The sequence below is a fragment of the Podarcis liolepis genome, assembly GCF_965112155.1.
Source record: "Podarcis liolepis genome assembly, chromosome: 15".
NCBI classification, from domain to species: Eukaryota; Metazoa; Chordata; class Lepidosauria; order Squamata; family Lacertidae; genus Podarcis; species Podarcis liolepis.
In genome coordinates, this window is record NC_139566.1 from 5,623,727 (window position 1) to 5,641,877 (window position 18,151).

The following is an 18,151-nucleotide window of genomic DNA, read 5'->3' on the forward strand; positions in this document are numbered from 1 at the left end:
TTTAACGAATGAATTGAATGTAAAACTGGGGGGAAGAAAAGCCCCAAGTCATAAAAAGAAGCTTGAAAAATACTTTCTGGGGTGTTGGGTGAGAGGCTTGCTACGAAAAAGAAAGCAATCTATTGCTAAAAACATCAAGAAGTCCACACTGACAATTTTTGTCATGTCAACTCAAGGAAATAGTTCCGCACTAAGTACCCTAAAGTCACAGGATATTGAATTTAGCTTTGAGATAGACTCCACCTAACATTCTTGGGCATGATGCTTCCAGGATAAAGGCTGACCCAGACACCAAGAGCTTCTTAGGCTTATTGAAGAAGAAAACCATTTAACAATTTTTTAATTGTTATTGTTATTTTTAATCTGTTATTTATTGCATAATTGAACTCAAGCTGGCTCATGTACCCCTCCTCCCCATTTTATTCTAATAACTTTGTGAGGTATGCTAGGCTGAGAGGCTGTGACTGGCCCAAGGTCACCCAGTCTCCTTCATGGGCGAGGGAACATTTGAACCTGGGTCTCCCAGGTCCTAGTCCAACACTCTAACCACTACACAGCAGTGTAACACCAGCATTAGCCAGCTTGCAACCTAGCCCTCTGACGATAATCAGGGTATCTTAAAAAACCAAATGGAGGTGTAGTCTGCATTGCTGGGTTCGGAATTTGCACCAGTGGGTCCAGTCTGCACCCTCACGTTCCATACACTGTTAGCTGTACCACTACAGAGATAACATGAAAAAGAGATATTGCATGCATTGCTTTGCCATTCACAGCAAAATTAGTCTTGCGGCACTTCAAAGACTAGGGTCCAAGCTTACCTGTGAGTAGGCCTCACCTTGAACTTAAGGTACCACCTTTTTGTCATTTTGGCACCAAGTGATGATATCCCTTTTCCAGCAAGCCTTTTAAGGAGAGAGATTTCCCAGTCTTGCATCTGTATTGGAATTGTTTTAAAAGATGCTTTCAGATGTTTGTATCACCTGTCTGCCTGCTGTCCTGGGTTCCTTTGGAAGAGGGGGATATGTGTTGTTGTTGTTGTTGATGATGATGTTGTTACAGCTGATCAAACTGGCATAGGATTGCACTGTAACAAATTTATGATGGTATAAGGCTGCTTTCGTTAATCAGAGGGTTGGCAAAATCCCTCCGCCAGGGATAGGGAAGACTTTGTGGCCCCTCCAGATGTTGCTGGACTCTCAATTTCACTGTCATTCCTGTCCACTGACTATACTGACTGGATCTGATAGGTGGGAGTTCAGCAGCAGAAATAGTGGCAAGGAAATGCAAAATTCAGAGTGAATGGTCATTGGGCTATGTAATTCATGGGTAGGCAAACTAAGGCCCGGGGGCCGGATCCAGCCCAATCACCTTCTAAATCCGGCCTCAGACAGTCCGGGAATCAGCGTGTTTTTAAATGAGTAGAATGTGTCCTTTTATTTAAAATGCAACTCTGAGTTATTTGTGGAGCATAGGAATTTGTTCATTTCCCCCCCAGAATATAGTTCGGCCCCCAACAAGGTCTGAGGGACAATGGACCAGCCCCCTGCTGAAAAAGTTTGCTGTCCCCTGGTCTAATTTGTCAACCTGGTGCCCCGTGTACTTTGTTGGGACTCCCACCAGCCCAGCCAGGATTGCCAGGGTTCAGTCAGTGGTGATGAGAATTAAGAGTCCAACAACATCTGGAGGGCACCAGGTTAGGGAAGGCTTTGACTCACATGTCATGGGTTGTCAGGTTCTTTTGCCTTTTATTAACTGTTCTCTCACTCTCTCTACACCCACGCTTCAACAATACACAGCTGCCCACGCAGGTTAACATTCCCTACCTCTGACGGAACAGATGCCATTCCACGGAATCTGATGTCCGTCAACAACATTGCGTGGGTCTAAGATGCCACAAGGCTCTTCTTTGATTTTGCACTGGAAGTATAATGAAAATACTAAAGAAATATGTAATTTACATGATGTCATTTATTTATTATAATTTATTATTTTCACAGCCAAACCCTCAACTATATAAGTTATATATATATATTTCTGTGTATAAGACTAGGTTCCCCCCCTAAAAAATGTCAAAAATCAGGGGGCGTCTTATACATGGATAAATCTCCCCACATTTTCTTAAATCTGAGTCCCCCAAAACAGGGGGCATCTTATACATGGGAAAGTCATACAGATGGAAAAATACGGGGTGTGTAAGTGTATATGTATGTGTGTATAATATAAATAAATATAAACACCTATTTATTGGTGACATTTCAGAGCCAACCAAGCTTGGCAGGGGGTTGGACTCGATGGCCCTTGTGGTCTCTTCCAACTCTATGATTCTATGATTCTAAGCTCTCAAAAATATGTTAATTTTATTGGGCGCTTTTCATGGCAAAGGCCTCAATAATTTGGCATTTTTTTAAAGGGATAAGCCCTCATAGAACAGTAGTAATATCTGTGAAACGTCAGGTTTTTTTAATCAGTCGCTTTCCGGTCAAGCCATCAGAGAAAAAGGATAATAATGCATTTTTTTAAGCCGCAGGAGGGGGAAAGTGACGAGGCCGAGGCGACTCCCTCCTATTCCTCCCCCGCCCCTCCGTGTGGGCGTGGCCGAGGCGGACACGTGAACATCTCCCCTCGGTGGGCGTGGCCCCCTGCCCAGCCCAGTCCGCCCATTGGCTCGCCCTAACAACGGCGACCGGCTGAGGGCGGGGGAGCGAAAGGGAAAGGAAGCCGCCGCCGTCCCCGCTTTAAACGCCTCCGGGCGGAAAACGCAGCCTACGCGCTCGGGTTCCGGTGCGAAGGCGGGGGGCGCGCGAGCGGCGGGACGCTCCGGAGTGGCGCACACGCGCAGAAAGCGACTGAGAGAGAAGCGACTGAGGGAAAGAAAGAGAGAGAGAGAGAGAGAGAGGCACATATCTCCACACACCCGCCTGACTTTTTAAATTTTGTAACTGAATTTCGCAGCGTTTAATCCCCCCCGCCCGCGCTTTCTTCCGTCTCCGGCGGCTGAGGAGACCCGTGAGGGGACCGTAGGGCGGCCTGGGCTGAGTCTCCGCCCTTCGTCCTCCCTCGGCCGGTGGTGGGGGGGGGACGAGGTCCCCTCAAAAGAAGACTTTCCACACCTTTCCCCTCAGAGCCGGCGGCGGCCCTGCGAGAGGACTTTGGGGATGGCGGCGGCGGCGGCGGCGGACGACGACAAGGGTAAGCGGCGCTCGCCTCAGACTGAGGGCGGCCGAGGGGAGACGAGCGCCCTCCCTCTTCCCCTCAGAACTTTCTCGCGCGCTCTGGCCACGCCCCTTCCGAACGGCCCCCCTCCTCGCGAACGCTCGAAACGGCGGCCCCCTCCCCCTTCCCCCCTCTCAATATCACGCCACACCTGGCGCCCCTCCCCTTCGGAACGCCCGAGGGAACGGTCGCTCTCGCCACGCCCACCACCCGCCCCTCCCTCGGGATCGCTCGCGGCCACGCCCCCTCGTAGAACGGTTTCGTTGCTCCTCCCTTTTTCGGAGCTGACAACCCGGGGATCTTTCTCTTGGCCCCTCCCCTTTAAAACGGAGGGGCGGAGTTCTATCTTGCTCCGCCCACTCTCTTGCTCCCCTACCTCTCTACCTGTTCCCCCTCCCTAAGGCGGTGGTGGCCAAACTTTTTTCAAAGAGGGCCGGATTTGATGAAGTGAAGGGCCGTAAGGGCCGACCAAAGTTGTTAACCTTTTTTAAGGATTGAAGTTATTGAGAGTTTTTTTTAAAGGATTTTACTCCAGGAAATAAACTACCAAAGGGGCCGGATTAGGCCCTGAAAATGGACTAAATGCCTGCCGTAAAGTTATCTGGGTGTTGTTATTTTTATGGTTAATTCTCAGCCTCTGTGGCTCCTCCCATTTGCTCTGGCTCCTCCCTCAATCTCCCCTAGCCCCTCCCCTTTAGAACCTTCGGGCTCCCTTAACTCCGCACCAACTTCATAAAGCTCTGCCTTCCTGTGTGATCTTGTTCCGCCCCATATGAGCTACCCTAAAACCTCATCCGCTTGCCCCAGGTAGCTCCTCATCCCCACTCCTCCTGCTTTCCCCATCCTCTCTCCCAGCAGTGCTCTCCATTCCCTTTCCTGTACCCCTCTTAATTCACTCTTCTCTCTCCTCCTTCCACCTTAGAAGCCCCCACCCCAAACTCATGGTTTCTTAGCTTGAAGGAACCACCCAGCCTTTCTGATCTATTGGGTCCCGCAGCCTTCAAGGTCTGCGTACGCCATGTGGCCTTTTCTCAAAACTTTCCAGCATGATTTTTATCTTAGTCACTTTCATTGATTTCTACCATTGATTATCTATCGCTTAATGGCAATGGTCTCCAAGTGCTTGTCAATAAAAATGGGTTAAAATAATGAAATGAGAGCTCAGTTTAAATGCCTGCTGGAAGAAAACAAAGTTTGGAAGTTCATCAGGGAAGGGGGCCTTTCTGACCTCAACTGGAAGGGAGTTCCATAAAATTGGTTCTTGAAATTCTCTCCCTCCCTAGATCCTTCCTCTTCCTCCTCCTCCTGGCTTAAACCCTACAGCCTTGATTCTCTGCCCCTCTTTGGGATCATTCCGGGTACCCCTGCCCCCCCACCCCCCACTTTCCCATCATCCTTCTGCCTTGCAGCTTTGCCTCTCTTGTGGACACATCCTTGTTTTTGCCTGTTTTGCCACCCCTTCAGCCGCAAATCTCCTTTGTTTTCACTCTTACTGGAGAAGCCGGTGTTGTGGTAACCTCTAAACACTTGTCCTCAACCCCCTGGGGCGCTTCTTAACTTCCCTTGTTCATAAAGGCTTGGCTTGGCGCCTCGAGCTTTGATGCAAGATTTAATTTGTGCCTTTAATTGGCGGCACTGAAAACTTTCCCTTTCAGACCGGCCCACGGTGATGATGAGAAGGGAGGCTGCGATGGGGAGGTGACTCCCTGCTCCGCTCTTTCAGGATTGCATTTTAGCCGAGGTCGGGGACGAGAGAGTGTTTGTGGGCGGGTGGGTTTTCTGCTCCTGGTTCAGCGACACCTTTTTCCCGACGGTGTGCGATAAAAGATATAAAAAAAGCCATTGCAATTGTTCTCGTGACGCCGGACTAGCGCTAAGTTAATATTTATCAAGCTGCTCTGTAACTGTACGCGCCGGGAATGCGCATCAGATGTTTTCGTGATCCCGGGCCAGACCTGTTGACTTGGAAATTGCAGCGCAAACAGAAATGTTAGCAGTTGCTAATGACAGAGGGCCTGTGTCATCCCCTCATATTTGTAATTGATAGGGGTAGCCGGAGCCCACGTTAAGGCATTCCTGGCCTGGTGTCTTTGCTCCTCTGCACTAACTCGCCACTGGTGTGCTTTGTACATTATTAGCAAGTGCCGTCTCTGTTATCTGGTGCCTGGAATGCCGGGTTTTGGATAGCGGAGAGCAGCCTGATCAAATCGCCCCGCCCTTGAGCTACGGAAAGCCTGGGGGAAGTCCCATCTCTGAGCTCGGAGGAGGGACGTGTATTTTAAAGACCACAACTTGATAGTAGAGCATCGGCTTTGCATGCAGAATGCTGCAGGTTAAACATAAGAACAGCCTGCTGGATCAGGCCAAAGGGGGCCGATCTAGTCCAGCATTCTCACAGGGGCCAACCAGATGCCAGTGTGAAAAACCCAAATGCAGGACCCGAGTTCAAGAGCCTTTTCCCCCCCGGTGGCTTCCAGCAACTGGTATTCAGATGCACTGCTTTCTCCACCTACGGAGGCAGAGCAAAGTCACAGTGTGGGTAGTAGCCACTGATGACCCTGTCCTCCGCCAATTTGTCCATGCAAGTTAGTGGCCATCCCTGCCTCCTGTGGGAGCAATTCTATAGTTTAAAACTCTGCTGCATGAAGGAGGACTTCCTTCTATCTATCCTGAATCTTCCAGCATTCAATCCTGGGCATCACCAGGTAGGGCTTGGTGAGAGGCCTCATTTGGCGAGAGAACCTCCACTGGCTCCCAGTACGTTTACAAGCACAATTCAAAGTATTGGTGCTGACCTTTAAAGCCCTAAATGGCCTCACTCCAGTATACCTGAAGGAGCGTCTCCACCCCCATCATTCTGCCCGGACACTGAGGTCCAGCGCCGAGGGCCTTCTGGCGGTTCCCTCATTGCGAGAAGTGAAGTTACAGGGAACCAGGCAGAGGGCCTTCTCGGTAGTGGCACCCGCCCTGTGGAACGCCCTCCCACCAGATGTCAAAGAGAAAAACAACTACCAGATTTTTAGAAGACATCTGACGGCAGCCCTCTTTAGGGAAGCTTTTAATGTTTAATAGGTTATTGTATTTTAATATTCCGTTGGAAGCCGCCCAGAGTGGCTGGAGAAACCCAGCCAGATGGGTGGGGTATAAATAATAAATTATTATTATTATTATTATTTCAAAACCCATGGGAGCGTCTGCCAAATGCGGAGCTCGATGGACCAAGGGACTGACTCTGTATATGGCCGCTTCCTGTGTTCTTCCCTATCTGTTGCATCTAAAGTGGAAAGAGAGTTATATCCCTCCCTTATATCACTAGAACTCGTGGACATCCAGTGAAGCTGAATGCTGGGAGATTCAGGGCGGATAAAAGAAAGGACTTAATCCTGCACAGCATCGTTAAACTCTGGAACTCCCTCCCACAGCAGGCAGCGATGGCCACTAACTTGGATGGCTTCAAAGGTGGATTGGGCAAATTTCATGGAGGGGGAGAGGGCTACTGAGGGCTTAACTAGCCACGATGGCTGTGCTCTGCCTCCATGGCCAGAGGCCGCAATGCTTCTGAATATCAGTGGCTGGAAACTAGAGGACTCTTGTACTCTTGTACTGGTTTCCTGGAAGAGGCATCTGTTTGGCCACTGTGAGAACAGGATGCTGGGCTAGGTGAACCCCACTGGCCTGATCCAGCGCCAGGGCTTTTATGCTTCCAGCCATGGGGAGTTACACAACATGGTCCTTTCCTGAACGCACCTTTGGTGTGGTGGATGAGCTCCTTTCTAGGTGCTGTTTGCAATTTAGCATTGTACAGTGGTACCTTGGGTTAAGAACTTAATTTGTTCTGAAGTTCCGTTCTTAACTGGAAACTGTTCTTAACCTGAAGCACCACTTTCGCTAATGGGGCCTCCTGCTGCCACTGCGCTGCCACTGCATGATTTCTGTTCTTATCCTGAAGCAAAGTTCTTAACCCGAGGTACTATTTCTGGGTTAGTGGAGTCTGTAACCTGAAGCGTCTGTAACCTGAGGTACCACTGTAGTGGTAAAAGGCTCACGTGGCAGATCCTACACTGTGTGTGTGTTTGTATGTAGATCTAGTTGTTGCCATTCCTTAAACGTTGGTTCCAAGCTTACTTTCCTGCGTTTGAGAGGCGAATCCCTACGCAAGTGAAAATGTCAGAAGGAAGGTGCTGGTCGCCGAGGTAGAAAACATTTTCTGAACCCACAGCTGTTCCTGACTGGGTGCACGCTTGCAGAGGTGAATGTCACTGTGCCAGTTGCTAAAGCGTTGGTCCTGGGAGACTGGGGTTCAGATCTCCAGCCAGGAAGCTCACCTTTGACCAGTTATGGTCTCCCTCTGCCTAACCGGCTGCGCTGGGTTGTTGTGAATATAATATGGGGAAGTGCAGGAAAACCAGGGGCGGGGAGTCTCAGGCAGTGCAACCCTCTAGGCCTCCTTATTGCCTTTGTAACTCTCCAGGTCTTACATACCCTCCATGGACACACCCCAGTTTTTTTACCTGGCTTATACTCTGATAGCGCTTTTTTGACTGCTGGGATGGAATATAGAGAGGTGTGTATGAGTTCCTGCAGACAAAGGTAAAATTCACATTCAATGCTCCACCCACTTTTGTTTCTCGTCACCCACCACCATCATGTGGCCCTAGGAAGGATGCCCCAGAGGATAATTCGGCCCTCAGAGATGCTTTTGCAGGCATGGTTTGGCTGGCTGTTCCCCAGGTTGCAGGGTCTTGAAGTATGCACGTGTTTTGGGGGGTGATGTGCGGGCAAGTAGGGTCTTGTCCCCTGTGGGTCTTGATTTGGCTTCTTGCAAAGGTCAGGTGGTTGGTTTGTTTTTTGCCAGCTCTTCTCTGTGACCTTGGCTAGCTCCTGCATTTGGGCAAATGTCTCCCTTGGGCATTCAATTAAAAAAAAAATGTCCGCAGTTGAGCAGGTTTATGCAGGAGATGCATTTGTTCCGGTTCTGCTGATGTGCAGAACGTGGCCTCTCGCAGGACTGGGTGGGGAAGGGCTGAAGATCAGCGGTAAAGTCACTGTAGAGCAGCTGCCGGTCAGTGTAGACAATACTGAGCTAGATGGGCCAAGGGTCTGACTGATATAAGGCAGTCTGTTTATGCCAGCTTTTCATTCACAGCCATGAGGACTGGAATCTTGACTATTATTTTGAAGGGAAGGTCCAGAGTTCAGTGGCTGAGTGCCCGTTTGCAAACAGAAGGCCCTGGTTCAATCCCACTTAGGTCTGGGAGTGTCCCCTTGCCTGAAACCCTTGAGAGCTGCTGCCAACCCATGCAGACAGTATTGAGGTAGATCTGTATAAGTCTGCTTTGTATGTTTCAGCATACTATGGGACCTGGAGCAGGAATAGCTTCATGCTTCTCTGTCTCCCCCACCATTTCCAGCAACAGAAGTGGAAATAATTTAAGCAGCTTCACGATGAGATGGCTGGGCCTTCCTGCAGGTAGGTGGTGGATGGCAGTTCTTAAAAGCTCACCACTGGCAGGGAATGCATCCTCACCTTCTGCCGCGATAAGTCCACGGACTTTGATTCTGATAGATGTGACTAACCTGGAGTGATGCAATCTCAGGGCTTGGCTGGCGAGATTTCTGTGCCTTCGGCAGGTAAGTGCCTGCCACAGCCAAGCCCTGTTCCTCCGCGAGGGACGTCCCCGTGCCAAACAAAGCCTGTGACCTTAGCTCCAGAGAACCAGCAGCTCCTCTGCTGCGTATCAGGGCTAGCTTGTCCCAAGAGGGTAGGGCCCGAACTGAGGGACTTATCGAGAAAGGAGATTCCAGCTGAACATTAGGAAGCACTTCTGGACGGTAAGAGCTCTTCGACAGAAGGTGGTGGCCTCCTCCTCCATTGGTCCATCTATCGCAGTACTGTCTACACTGATCGGCAGAGGCCTCCCGTGTGTGACACAGGTGTTTTGCCACTGAGTCACAGCCCTTTCTGTTTAAATGAGCCCTTTATACAAAACCATGAGGACTATTTCTAGGGAACCAGAGGAAGCTTCCTTTATACTGAGCCACACCTTTGGGCCATCTAGCTCCGTATTTCCTACTATGCGTAGAGGCAGTGGTTTTGCGGTATTTCTGATAGTGGGGGCGTCCCCAATCCTACTTGGAGGTGCCTTCAGGAACTGAGCCCTGGTGCCTTCTACATGCCAAGCAAGTGCCCTGCCACTGAGCTACCACCCTTCCTCTTGGCTCCATTGGGTAGGCTCTGCTCATCGTCTCTTTACGGAACCTGACTTTTTCTATCAGGGTACCTGCTTTGTGGAATGCCCTTCCTGCTAGGGTCTGCAAGACCTAATTGCAGGTGGTCTTCCATCCCTGAGGAAAAAATGTGGGGTTATTTACTTATTGATTACCGTATTTTTCGCTCTATAAGACGCACCAGACCACAAGACGCAACTAGTTTTTGGAGGAGGAAAGCAAGAAAAATATATATTCTGAATCTCATTAGCCAGAACAGCAAGAGGGATCTCTGCGCAGTGAAAGCAGCAATCCCTCTTGCTGTTCTGGCTTCTGTGATAGCTGCGCCGCCTGCATTCGCTCCATAAGACGCACACCCATTTCCTCTTACTTTTTAGGAGGGAAAAAGTGAGTCTTATAGAGCAAAAAATACGGTGTTTGTTAGATCTGGCAGTCACTTGTTACTAAAGGGTCTCCATATTTATAAACATAAATATATTTTATTGATATTATTGCACCTTTCCTCCAGCAAGCTCAAGGTGGCAAAATTCTCCTCCCCACCCCATTTTATCCTCACAATAACCCTATGAGGTAGGTTAGGTTGAGAGTGAGCAGCGTTCGAAATCAGGCAGGTGCATTTTGCAACTGGTGCGGGCCCAGTTGTGGCCACACGGAGATCTCTGGATTCCAGGCTGGCAACTGGGAGAAGCAAAATGTCACAGAAGGATCTGAAATATTTTCTTTGAAGCTTGAGTTAGTTTTATTCTGGATTGTTTTATTTGATTTTTTGAATGTATTGTAAATTGATTTGAGAATTGTTCTTTAAAATATAAAGCGGTATAGAAACAATAATAATAATACTACCATTGGGGGGGAACGGTGCCTAGGTATTCCATTGTGGTGACTGCAACTTAGGTTTAAGGTGCCGTTTGGTGATTAGATTATATATCTGAGTTCCTACCCCTGGAGTGAATGGCTGGCCAAAGGTCACTCTGTGAGTTTCATGGGAGAGTGGAGATTGGAACCCAGGTCTCTCCCTCTTCTCTCTCAGGTTCTCCTAGTCCAACACTCCTACTATACCACATTGGCTTTCCAGATAAGCACATTATAACATTGGAACATTGATCCAAAAGCACATGCAATTCATAAAAAAAAAATATACAAAACAACTTCCTGTCCTCCCCATATAGCAACTACAGGAAGCTTCGGCTGTTACCGAGACTGAAAAGTGTCCTTCCTGGATGTGCTTTAAACGACTCTGGCACTTGTAGTTAGGAAGGTTTGCCAGGTATTTCATCAGGGATTTTACTGATGTTTGATTTGGTTTGTGTTTTAATTCACTTGATGGACCGTTCAGTCGCCAAGAGGATGGCTTATAAGCGCCGATATGTCTGTGGTTGTGCTGCTGAGGTATACCTGTGCGTGTGGTAGTTGAATATTGTTCAGTGGCTCAGGCAGCCTGCCCCATCAGTCTTTTTTCAGGCCAGGTTGAGCGTCCGTCAATGCGTTTTTACTGATGAGTAAGATTGGCAATTGCAAGGAACTTAATTCAGCAGTGCAGTTAAAACAATATTCCCCATTAAAGCAAGCCCAGGGGAAAGAGTGATGGAGGTTTAAAAGAGCAGTTGAAGTTACTGCCCCTGCCCACCAGTGGAATCTCTGCCCTTTCCTGTTTAATAATAAATATATGTGCTGTATATACGTTGTGCAATTTTCCAGGGCTGGTATCAGCCTGCGGCATCCTTGGGGACAGAGGCAGGGCTTCAGTGCTTTGGCAAAGTGTAGGCAGGCAGGTAGACTGACAGCTTCTCTTCTACCACGTGGGCCTGGGACATAAGAAGAGCCTGCTGGATCAGGCCAAAGGCCCACCGAGTCCAGCATCCTGTTCTCATAGCGGCCAACCAGATGCCTCTTCCAAGAAACCAGCAAGCAGGATCTGAGCACAAGAGTGCTCTCCCCTCCTGCGGTTTACAGCACCTGGTGTTGGGGTATGTCGCTGCCTCCAACTGCGGAGGCAGAGCATAGCCACCGTGGCTAGTACCATCTCCTCCGTGAATTTGGCTATAACCCTCTCTTAAAGCCATCCTACTTGGTAGCTATCACTGCCTCCTGATGGAAGGACTTCCATAGTTTAACTGTGTCTCTGTGGGAGTATATTGTATTTAATTATGGGGTATCAGAGTTTTGATGGGGTATCAGAGAAAAGCAATGACAAACCTAGACAGCATCTTAAAAAGCAGAGACATCACCTTGCTGACAAAGGTCCATATAGGTAAAGCTATGGTTTTTCAGTAGTGATGTATGGAAGTGAGAGCTGGACCATAAAGAAGGCTGGTCGCTGAAGAATTGATGCGTTTGAATTCTGGTGCTGGAGGAGACTCTTGAGAGTCCCATGGACTGCAAGAAGATCCAACCTCTCCATTCTGAAGGAAATCAGCCTGAGTGCTCCCTGGAAGGACAGATCCTGAAGCTGAGGCTCCAAGACTTTGGCCACCTCATGAGAAGAGAAGACTCCCTGGAAAAGACCCTGATGTTGGGAAGGATGGAGGGCACAAGGAGAAGGGGACGACAGAGGACGAGATGTTTGGACAGTGTTCTTGAAGCTACCAGCATGAGTTTGACCAAACTGTGGGAGGCAGTGGAAGACAGGAGTGCCTGGCGTGTTCTGGTCCAGGGGGTCACGAAGAGTTGGACACAACTAAACGACTAAACAACAACAAGAATCAGAGTTTTTAGGGGGATAACCAGGCTGGGATAGCTGAGATAGCAGGCTTGTTGGTTTCTGAATGTCTGATGTAGAGTTTCAATTTTGTTGTTCTGTATAGGACAATGACAATAAAGATGATCGTATTGTATCGTGTTGCGTGTTGCTATCGGGGCTCATACCAACTGGAGCCGCTTCACCCCATTATTGGTTGTATGGCTTCAACCTTGCAATAAAAGCATAAAGTGGATGCAGGAGGCCCAATGGTCAGAGTCGCTAAAGGAGTCATATCGGTCAGGTGATCAGTAGAGGTGATGTTGCAAGCCATAGCACATGGCCTTTCATGATGCACATCCAGTCAGCCTTCATGATCCAGTCACGGTTGCAAAGGAGTAGAAGAACCGTAGAATCCTAGAGTTGGAAGGTACCCCAAAGGTCATCTGGTCCAAGCTGTGGCGATACAGGAATCGCAGCTAGTGAATCCCCAAAAGGATTTAAACCTCTGTGTAAAAAGCTTCCAGAAAGGAGAGTCTGCCACCTTTCCAGGTAGTTTGTTCCACCGTCAAAAGAACTCAGAAACTTTGCCAGCTGAATCCGTTGGTTTGGGTCCTAACCTTCAAGGGTGCAAAGAAGAGGGGCTATGAACAGAGAAGACTTTCGGTAACTCAAAGAGGGGTGTGTGTAAAAGAGTTTGCATGGAGCAGATTAAATTCATTCCGTGAAGAACCTCCATGCGGAGGTGAGCAAATAAGCATGAATGAACTGGTGTTTACAAATGGCTGAAACACGTGGCTGTCTGTCTGTTGAATGTGTTGTTTGGAACATATGGTACTTCCTTGAATGTCGTCATCCTCTCTCTCCCCCCTCCCTTTTCGAAGCAAAACTCTTGCAACCTCTCCACGCTGCCTTCCATGTGATTCTGGCGCTGAGGGAGGAAGCCCCATTGAACCCAACAGACCTTCCTCTTGCTGCAACAGGCTATATAGGGTTGAGCTGCCAAGCTTCTGTCCTCCTCCTGGCAACACCTGAGCTGGGTTTTTAAAAAAACCTCTAAGACTTCCATGCCAGGATGTTGGTAGCTGACTTCAGTTTGGCGTTCTGTCTCACCGTATTCGCGTTACAAGCTCCTGCTGTATTTGGTTTCCGTGAGCCTCGAGCCGCAATATTAATTTTCTGGTAGTAGGAGGATGAGAACATACGAAGCTGCTTCCCCACCGGGTTGGATCGCCGGCCTATCTAGCTCCACGTTTTCTGAGGTGGCTCTCCAGGGTTTGGGGCAGGGTGCCGCCCCCCCTACTACCTGGCGATGTCCATGGGGATTGAGCCTGCGACCCATTCCGTTGAAGGTAGGTCATCTGCCCCTGAGTTTACAGCTTTCACTGGGGTTACTTGAGACCTTGAGTCCCTGACAGGGACCAGAAAGCCCAGGAACACGCCTTAAGATCTCGGTCTTCGTAGTTCTGAGTAAAACAGCTGATTGAAAGGAGCGTAGAGAGCTTCCTTCTGCTGACTTTGACCCATGGGTATGTCTAGCTCAGTGTTGCCTACACGAGCAGGCAGCTGCTCTCCAGGATTTCAAGCAGGTGTCCAAGCCAGCAGGGACTGAATGTGGGTCCCACCTCCTCATGCGAAGCAGATGGTCTGCCACTGAGCTGTGGCTCTTCACCCAAAAATGAAGCCGGATTCTAGTCCTCGTGAATTAAAGGCTGATTTTGTAGGAGCATTGGAAGCTGAGATGCAGACCTTCTCTAAGAAGTGACTGTCTCTGGTGACTTGGAGAAATGAGACCCAGCTCCTCCAATCCCCTTTTCTTTTTGCTGTGCGGTGGAAGGTGGGGGTTACCACAAACCTGGAGAGGAGTGAGCCCAGAATACCACCCTCTGCTTTCTTCCTGAAAGCAGCTACAGCTTTAGGTATCTTCCAGACGCCATCTAGATCTTCCTAGACTGCATCTTCCCTTGCCATCCCTGAGGATTGATTGATTGTATTAATATCCCACCTTTTTGTCCATGGAGCTCAAGGCAGCTTTCACGGTTCTCCCCCACCCTCATTTAATCTCCACAACAACCCTGCGAGATAGGTTAGGCTGAGAAAGACAGTGGCTGGCCCTAGGTCATGCCCAGTGGGCTTCATGGCAGAGCGGGGATTTAAAACCCTAGTCTCCCAGGTCCTAGTCCGGCACTCAAACCACTACGCAACCCCTGGATCCTTGGCCACGCTAGTTCCCGGGGCTGCTGGGAGTCCAGAACATATGCAAGGCCCCGCATCAGCTACCTGAGTCCTAGTTCTCCCTTCTCGGCAGTGTTAGAAACTCAGATATATAAGATAGGCGCCAAATGGCTCCTTAAACCAGGGTTGCAGTCGCCAAAACGGAATGCCTAGTTGCCATTTCTGGCCAGACGGCTCAGAAGTCGTATTTTTCAGTGCGGCTTTTTGGTTTCCTGAAATTCATTCTAACTTAAGGTTACCAGATTTTTTTCAATGAATCTTTCAACTTCAGTAGGAATGATAGGATTTTGTCAGGGGACTGGTTTGTAAATCCGGGCACTGGCCCCGGGAAACAGGGACGTCTGGTAACCTTATTCTAACTGTGCGGGTGAAATATAATGGATAGAATTCTGCAGGATGTGTTGCTCATGTGTGAATACAGTCCAGATCCAACGGTCCCCAGGTATGCACCTCCAGATGGTGGAGCTGCCAGGTGCTATCCTGGCCATTGGGCATCTTCACTTGGTTGCAAGTGGCCGGTAAAAGTAAAGGTAAAGGGACCCCTGACCATTAGGTCCAGTTGTGGCTGACTCTGGGGTTGCGGCGCTTATTCGCTTTACTGGCCGAGGGAGCCGGCGTACAGCTTCCGGGTCATGTGGCCAGTAGGACTAAGCCGCTTCTGGCGAACCAGAGCAGCGCACGGAAACTCCGTTTACCTTCCCGCCGGAGCAGTACCTATTTATCTACTTGCACTTGACGTGCTTTCGAACTGCTAGGTTGGCAGGAGCTGGGATCGAGCAACGGGAGCTCACCCTGTCGTGGGGATTCGAACCGCCAACCTTCCGATCGGCAAGTGCTAGGCTCTGTGGTTTAACCCACAGTGCCACCCGCTTCCCAAGTGGCTGGTAGCCCAGTGCAAAATGCGCCTGGAGAATTGTGAGCGCTGCTTCTTGATCAGTGAGCTTGATCAGCAGAATTCCCCGCCCCCCTATCTACTGCGATCTGGCAGGGAGTTTTTTTGGGAATTCTGTGCATGTGATTGTAAAGGAGAGAGCGGAGACTCGTAGTCCTCCTGAACTGGAGAAATGGTTGCCTTATGGGAGCGGCCTCCTCTGTGCTCAGGAATGTGGGAAAGGGTGCGTCAGGCGACCTCCTTCCCCATGCCAAGAGGATGCTGAGAAGAGGGTGAAGCAAACTGAGGCAGGGAAAACATGCAGCTTTGCAGCTAAGCCCACAAGGAGTTGTTGGTCCTCCCGAAGTCTCATAAACAGGGGTGGGGGCAGCGAACTTTCCCAGCGCTTTGTTTTCCTACAGGAAAGCTTCCACAAAAGCAACAGTGAATCTGTGCTAATGTCTATTGCAAATAAATATGCAGGTTGGCAATTTCAAAAGGTTCTTAGCTTTGCTTCCTAAATATGTTTCCTAAGAAAGAAAACACCTCAGAGGTTTGCGTGGGAAGTCACGAAACAATGTGACTATTTGAAGTCTGTTTGTAATAATTTGGAAATTCAATAAAATTACATTGTATATATAAAAACAATTAGATGTGTTACCTCAATACTGAGCTGGGTTCAGGGTCTTTGTACAGTGATACCTTGGTTCTCAAACACCTTGGTACTCAAACAACTTGGAACCCAAACACTGCAAACCCGGAAGTAAGTGTTCCGGTTCGCGAACTTTTTTTGGATGCTTGAGCATGCTTCATTTTGACTGTTATGCTTCCGATTTGAGTGCCACACTTCTGTTTTGAGTGTTACACTGAGGTCTGTCTATTTTTGCTATTTTGCTTTTTTGTTTTTGCAGCTCTTTTTTCATTTTTGTTACTGTGTGGAACCCAGTCCAGTTACTGATTGATTGATTGATTGATTGTGTGACTGAAGTACATTGTTTATTGCTTTCATTTTATGGAGCAATGGTCTCGTTAGATAGTAAAATTCATGTTGAATTGCTCTTTTAGGGGTTGTTTTTAAAAGTCTGCAACGGTTTAATCCATTTTACATTACTTTCTTTGGGAAAGCGCACCTTGGCTTTGGAACGCTTTGGTTTTGGAACGGACTTCCGGAACGGATTAAGTTTGAGAACCAAGGTACCACTGTATTAATTTGCCAAACCTTGACCAGCTAAGGTCCAGGGGTGGCCTGAGCCCTTCTATCCCAGCTTGACCTCTGAGATCAGGGACGGCCAACTCCTAAGAGACTGCAATCTACTCACAGAATTAAAAAAACTGGCCATGATCTACCCCTTTTTTGGGGGGGGGTTCAGGTCAAAGTTGTTGAGGCTTTTTTAGGGAGAAAGGGGTAAAGTCGCTCACTGCTAAGGAAAGGGAGCCAGTGATCGACTGCGATCTACGAAAACCTCCTGGGGATCTACCAGTAGATCACGGTCGACCTGTTGGAGATCCCTGCCTGAGATCATCAGCAGGAGCATTTGGTCATTCCCTCAGTTGGCGAGGCTCGCTTGACAGCAGCGAGAAACTGAGCCTTCGGTGTCTTTGGCCCTGTCCTGTGGAACGCTCTGCCACTAGACATTCCACAGATGCCTTCTGCGTCAACATTTTAAACTCCTGCTGAAAGCTTTTCTGCCAGGCTTGTGCAGGCAGTTAAGAGCATGTCCTTCCACAATGTCAAATTGATGTCTTAAGACTTCCCATAATAGGCATCCGCTTGGCTTCTGCGGGACACAGGGTGCTAAACTTTGGCTTGATCCAGAAAGGATACTTTTTGTAAGACCTCCCTCACCCCGCAGAGGTGAGTCTGGCACCTTCATCATATGGAGAAGGTTGACTGCTGAAGACAGACTCACCTCTTTGCCCTGGCTTTTGACGTTTGAGGTGCATAGTTTTAAGTCCCACCTTATTTCTGTGATTGTAAACTACTTTACGCTGTTTTCAATATTTTAATGGTTGTAAGCTGCCCTGGGACCTTGGGGCAAAGGGTGGGAAATTATTATTTTTTTTTTAAAAAAAGAAATTATTATTGTTATCATTACTATTTTATTTTATGCCTGCAAGTTCTTTCCCCTTTTTGGGTTTACCGTCAATAACGCCACCTTGAATTTCTGTTTTACAATTGTAAGATGACCAACTTCTCCCCTCTTCCTTTTTGTGATACATAGTTTGGGCTATTTTGGACACACACACAAGCCCCGACTCTTGGGTATATGCGTCACTTGTTCTAAGTATGACACAGATAATAAGTGTCATTGAGTAGTGATTTGGAGGTGGGGGAGGGGCATGGAGGGGGGGAAATTCACTCTGCTCTTGCTGCCTCCTCCGCCCTGTATGGTGTCATGAAACGTGACTTATGAATCGTAGCAACAGGCAGGGTTATATGGAATTGTATCAGCGTAACTGCTTTTTTTTTTTTTTTTTTTTTTTGGTGATGAGTTTAAGGCAGCTGGAATTCTGCATATATGCCTCCTTGCACCCTGGAAAATCTTACTCGATGGAAAGAAATCCTTGTGCTTTAAAAATCTCTTTGCATGTGTGTGAAACCTGCAGGATTGCTGATGAGAAACTGCACATATTTCTTTATAGCAGTGGACGACCACATCACCCCTTTCTTGCTTGCCCCTACAAGGAATGCTGGCGGTGAAAGCCAGAGGTTCCTTTGCATGACCCACAATGTAAGATAACAGCACAACAAAATTCAAAACAGTAACGCTTAATTAATTGCACGTTTATTCAAAATTCAATTAAAACATTTAATTTAACTACCGTACTTTTCCGTGTATAAGACTAGGTTTTTTTTAACTTAAAAATTATGTGAAAAACTGTGGGTCGTCTTATATATGGGGCAGTCTCCCCTCTATTTTCTTAAA

The 18,151-nt window shown here is 48.3% G+C and overlaps 1 protein-coding gene and 1 long non-coding RNA gene across 5 annotated transcripts in view; one reads left to right on the forward strand and one right to left on the reverse strand.

Annotated features, from left to right (window-relative positions):
- Positions 1-18,151, forward strand: part of OTUD7B (OTU deubiquitinase 7B) — a 51,481-nt gene that overhangs the window by 552 nt on the left and 32,778 nt on the right. The window contains exon 1 of one of the 3 annotated variants that reach the window (XM_083477022.1): positions 3,050-3,189. The exons of 1 other annotated variant lie outside the window; for it this stretch is intronic. Coding sequence is in view for 1 of the 2 variants with exons in the window: in XM_083477021.1 (XP_083333147.1) it covers positions 13,312-13,470 (159 nt within the window). In the remaining variant the exon portion in view is untranslated. Of the gene's footprint in view, positions 1-3,049; positions 3,190-13,140; positions 13,471-18,151 lie in introns of those variants that run through there. One more of the 3 variants, XM_083477021.1, reaches the window with a different exon arrangement.
- On the reverse strand, positions 985-3,219 carry LOC310694398. Of its 2 annotated transcripts, none has more exons than XR_014519660.1 (3): positions 3,111-3,219; positions 1,824-1,917; positions 985-1,004 (listed from the first exon to the last, which is right to left on the reverse strand). It is a non-coding gene; the product is annotated as an uncharacterized lncRNA (long non-coding RNA). The 2 variants fall into 2 exon arrangements; XR_014519661.1 differs by lacking the exon at positions 985-1,004 and adding an exon at positions 1,068-1,084.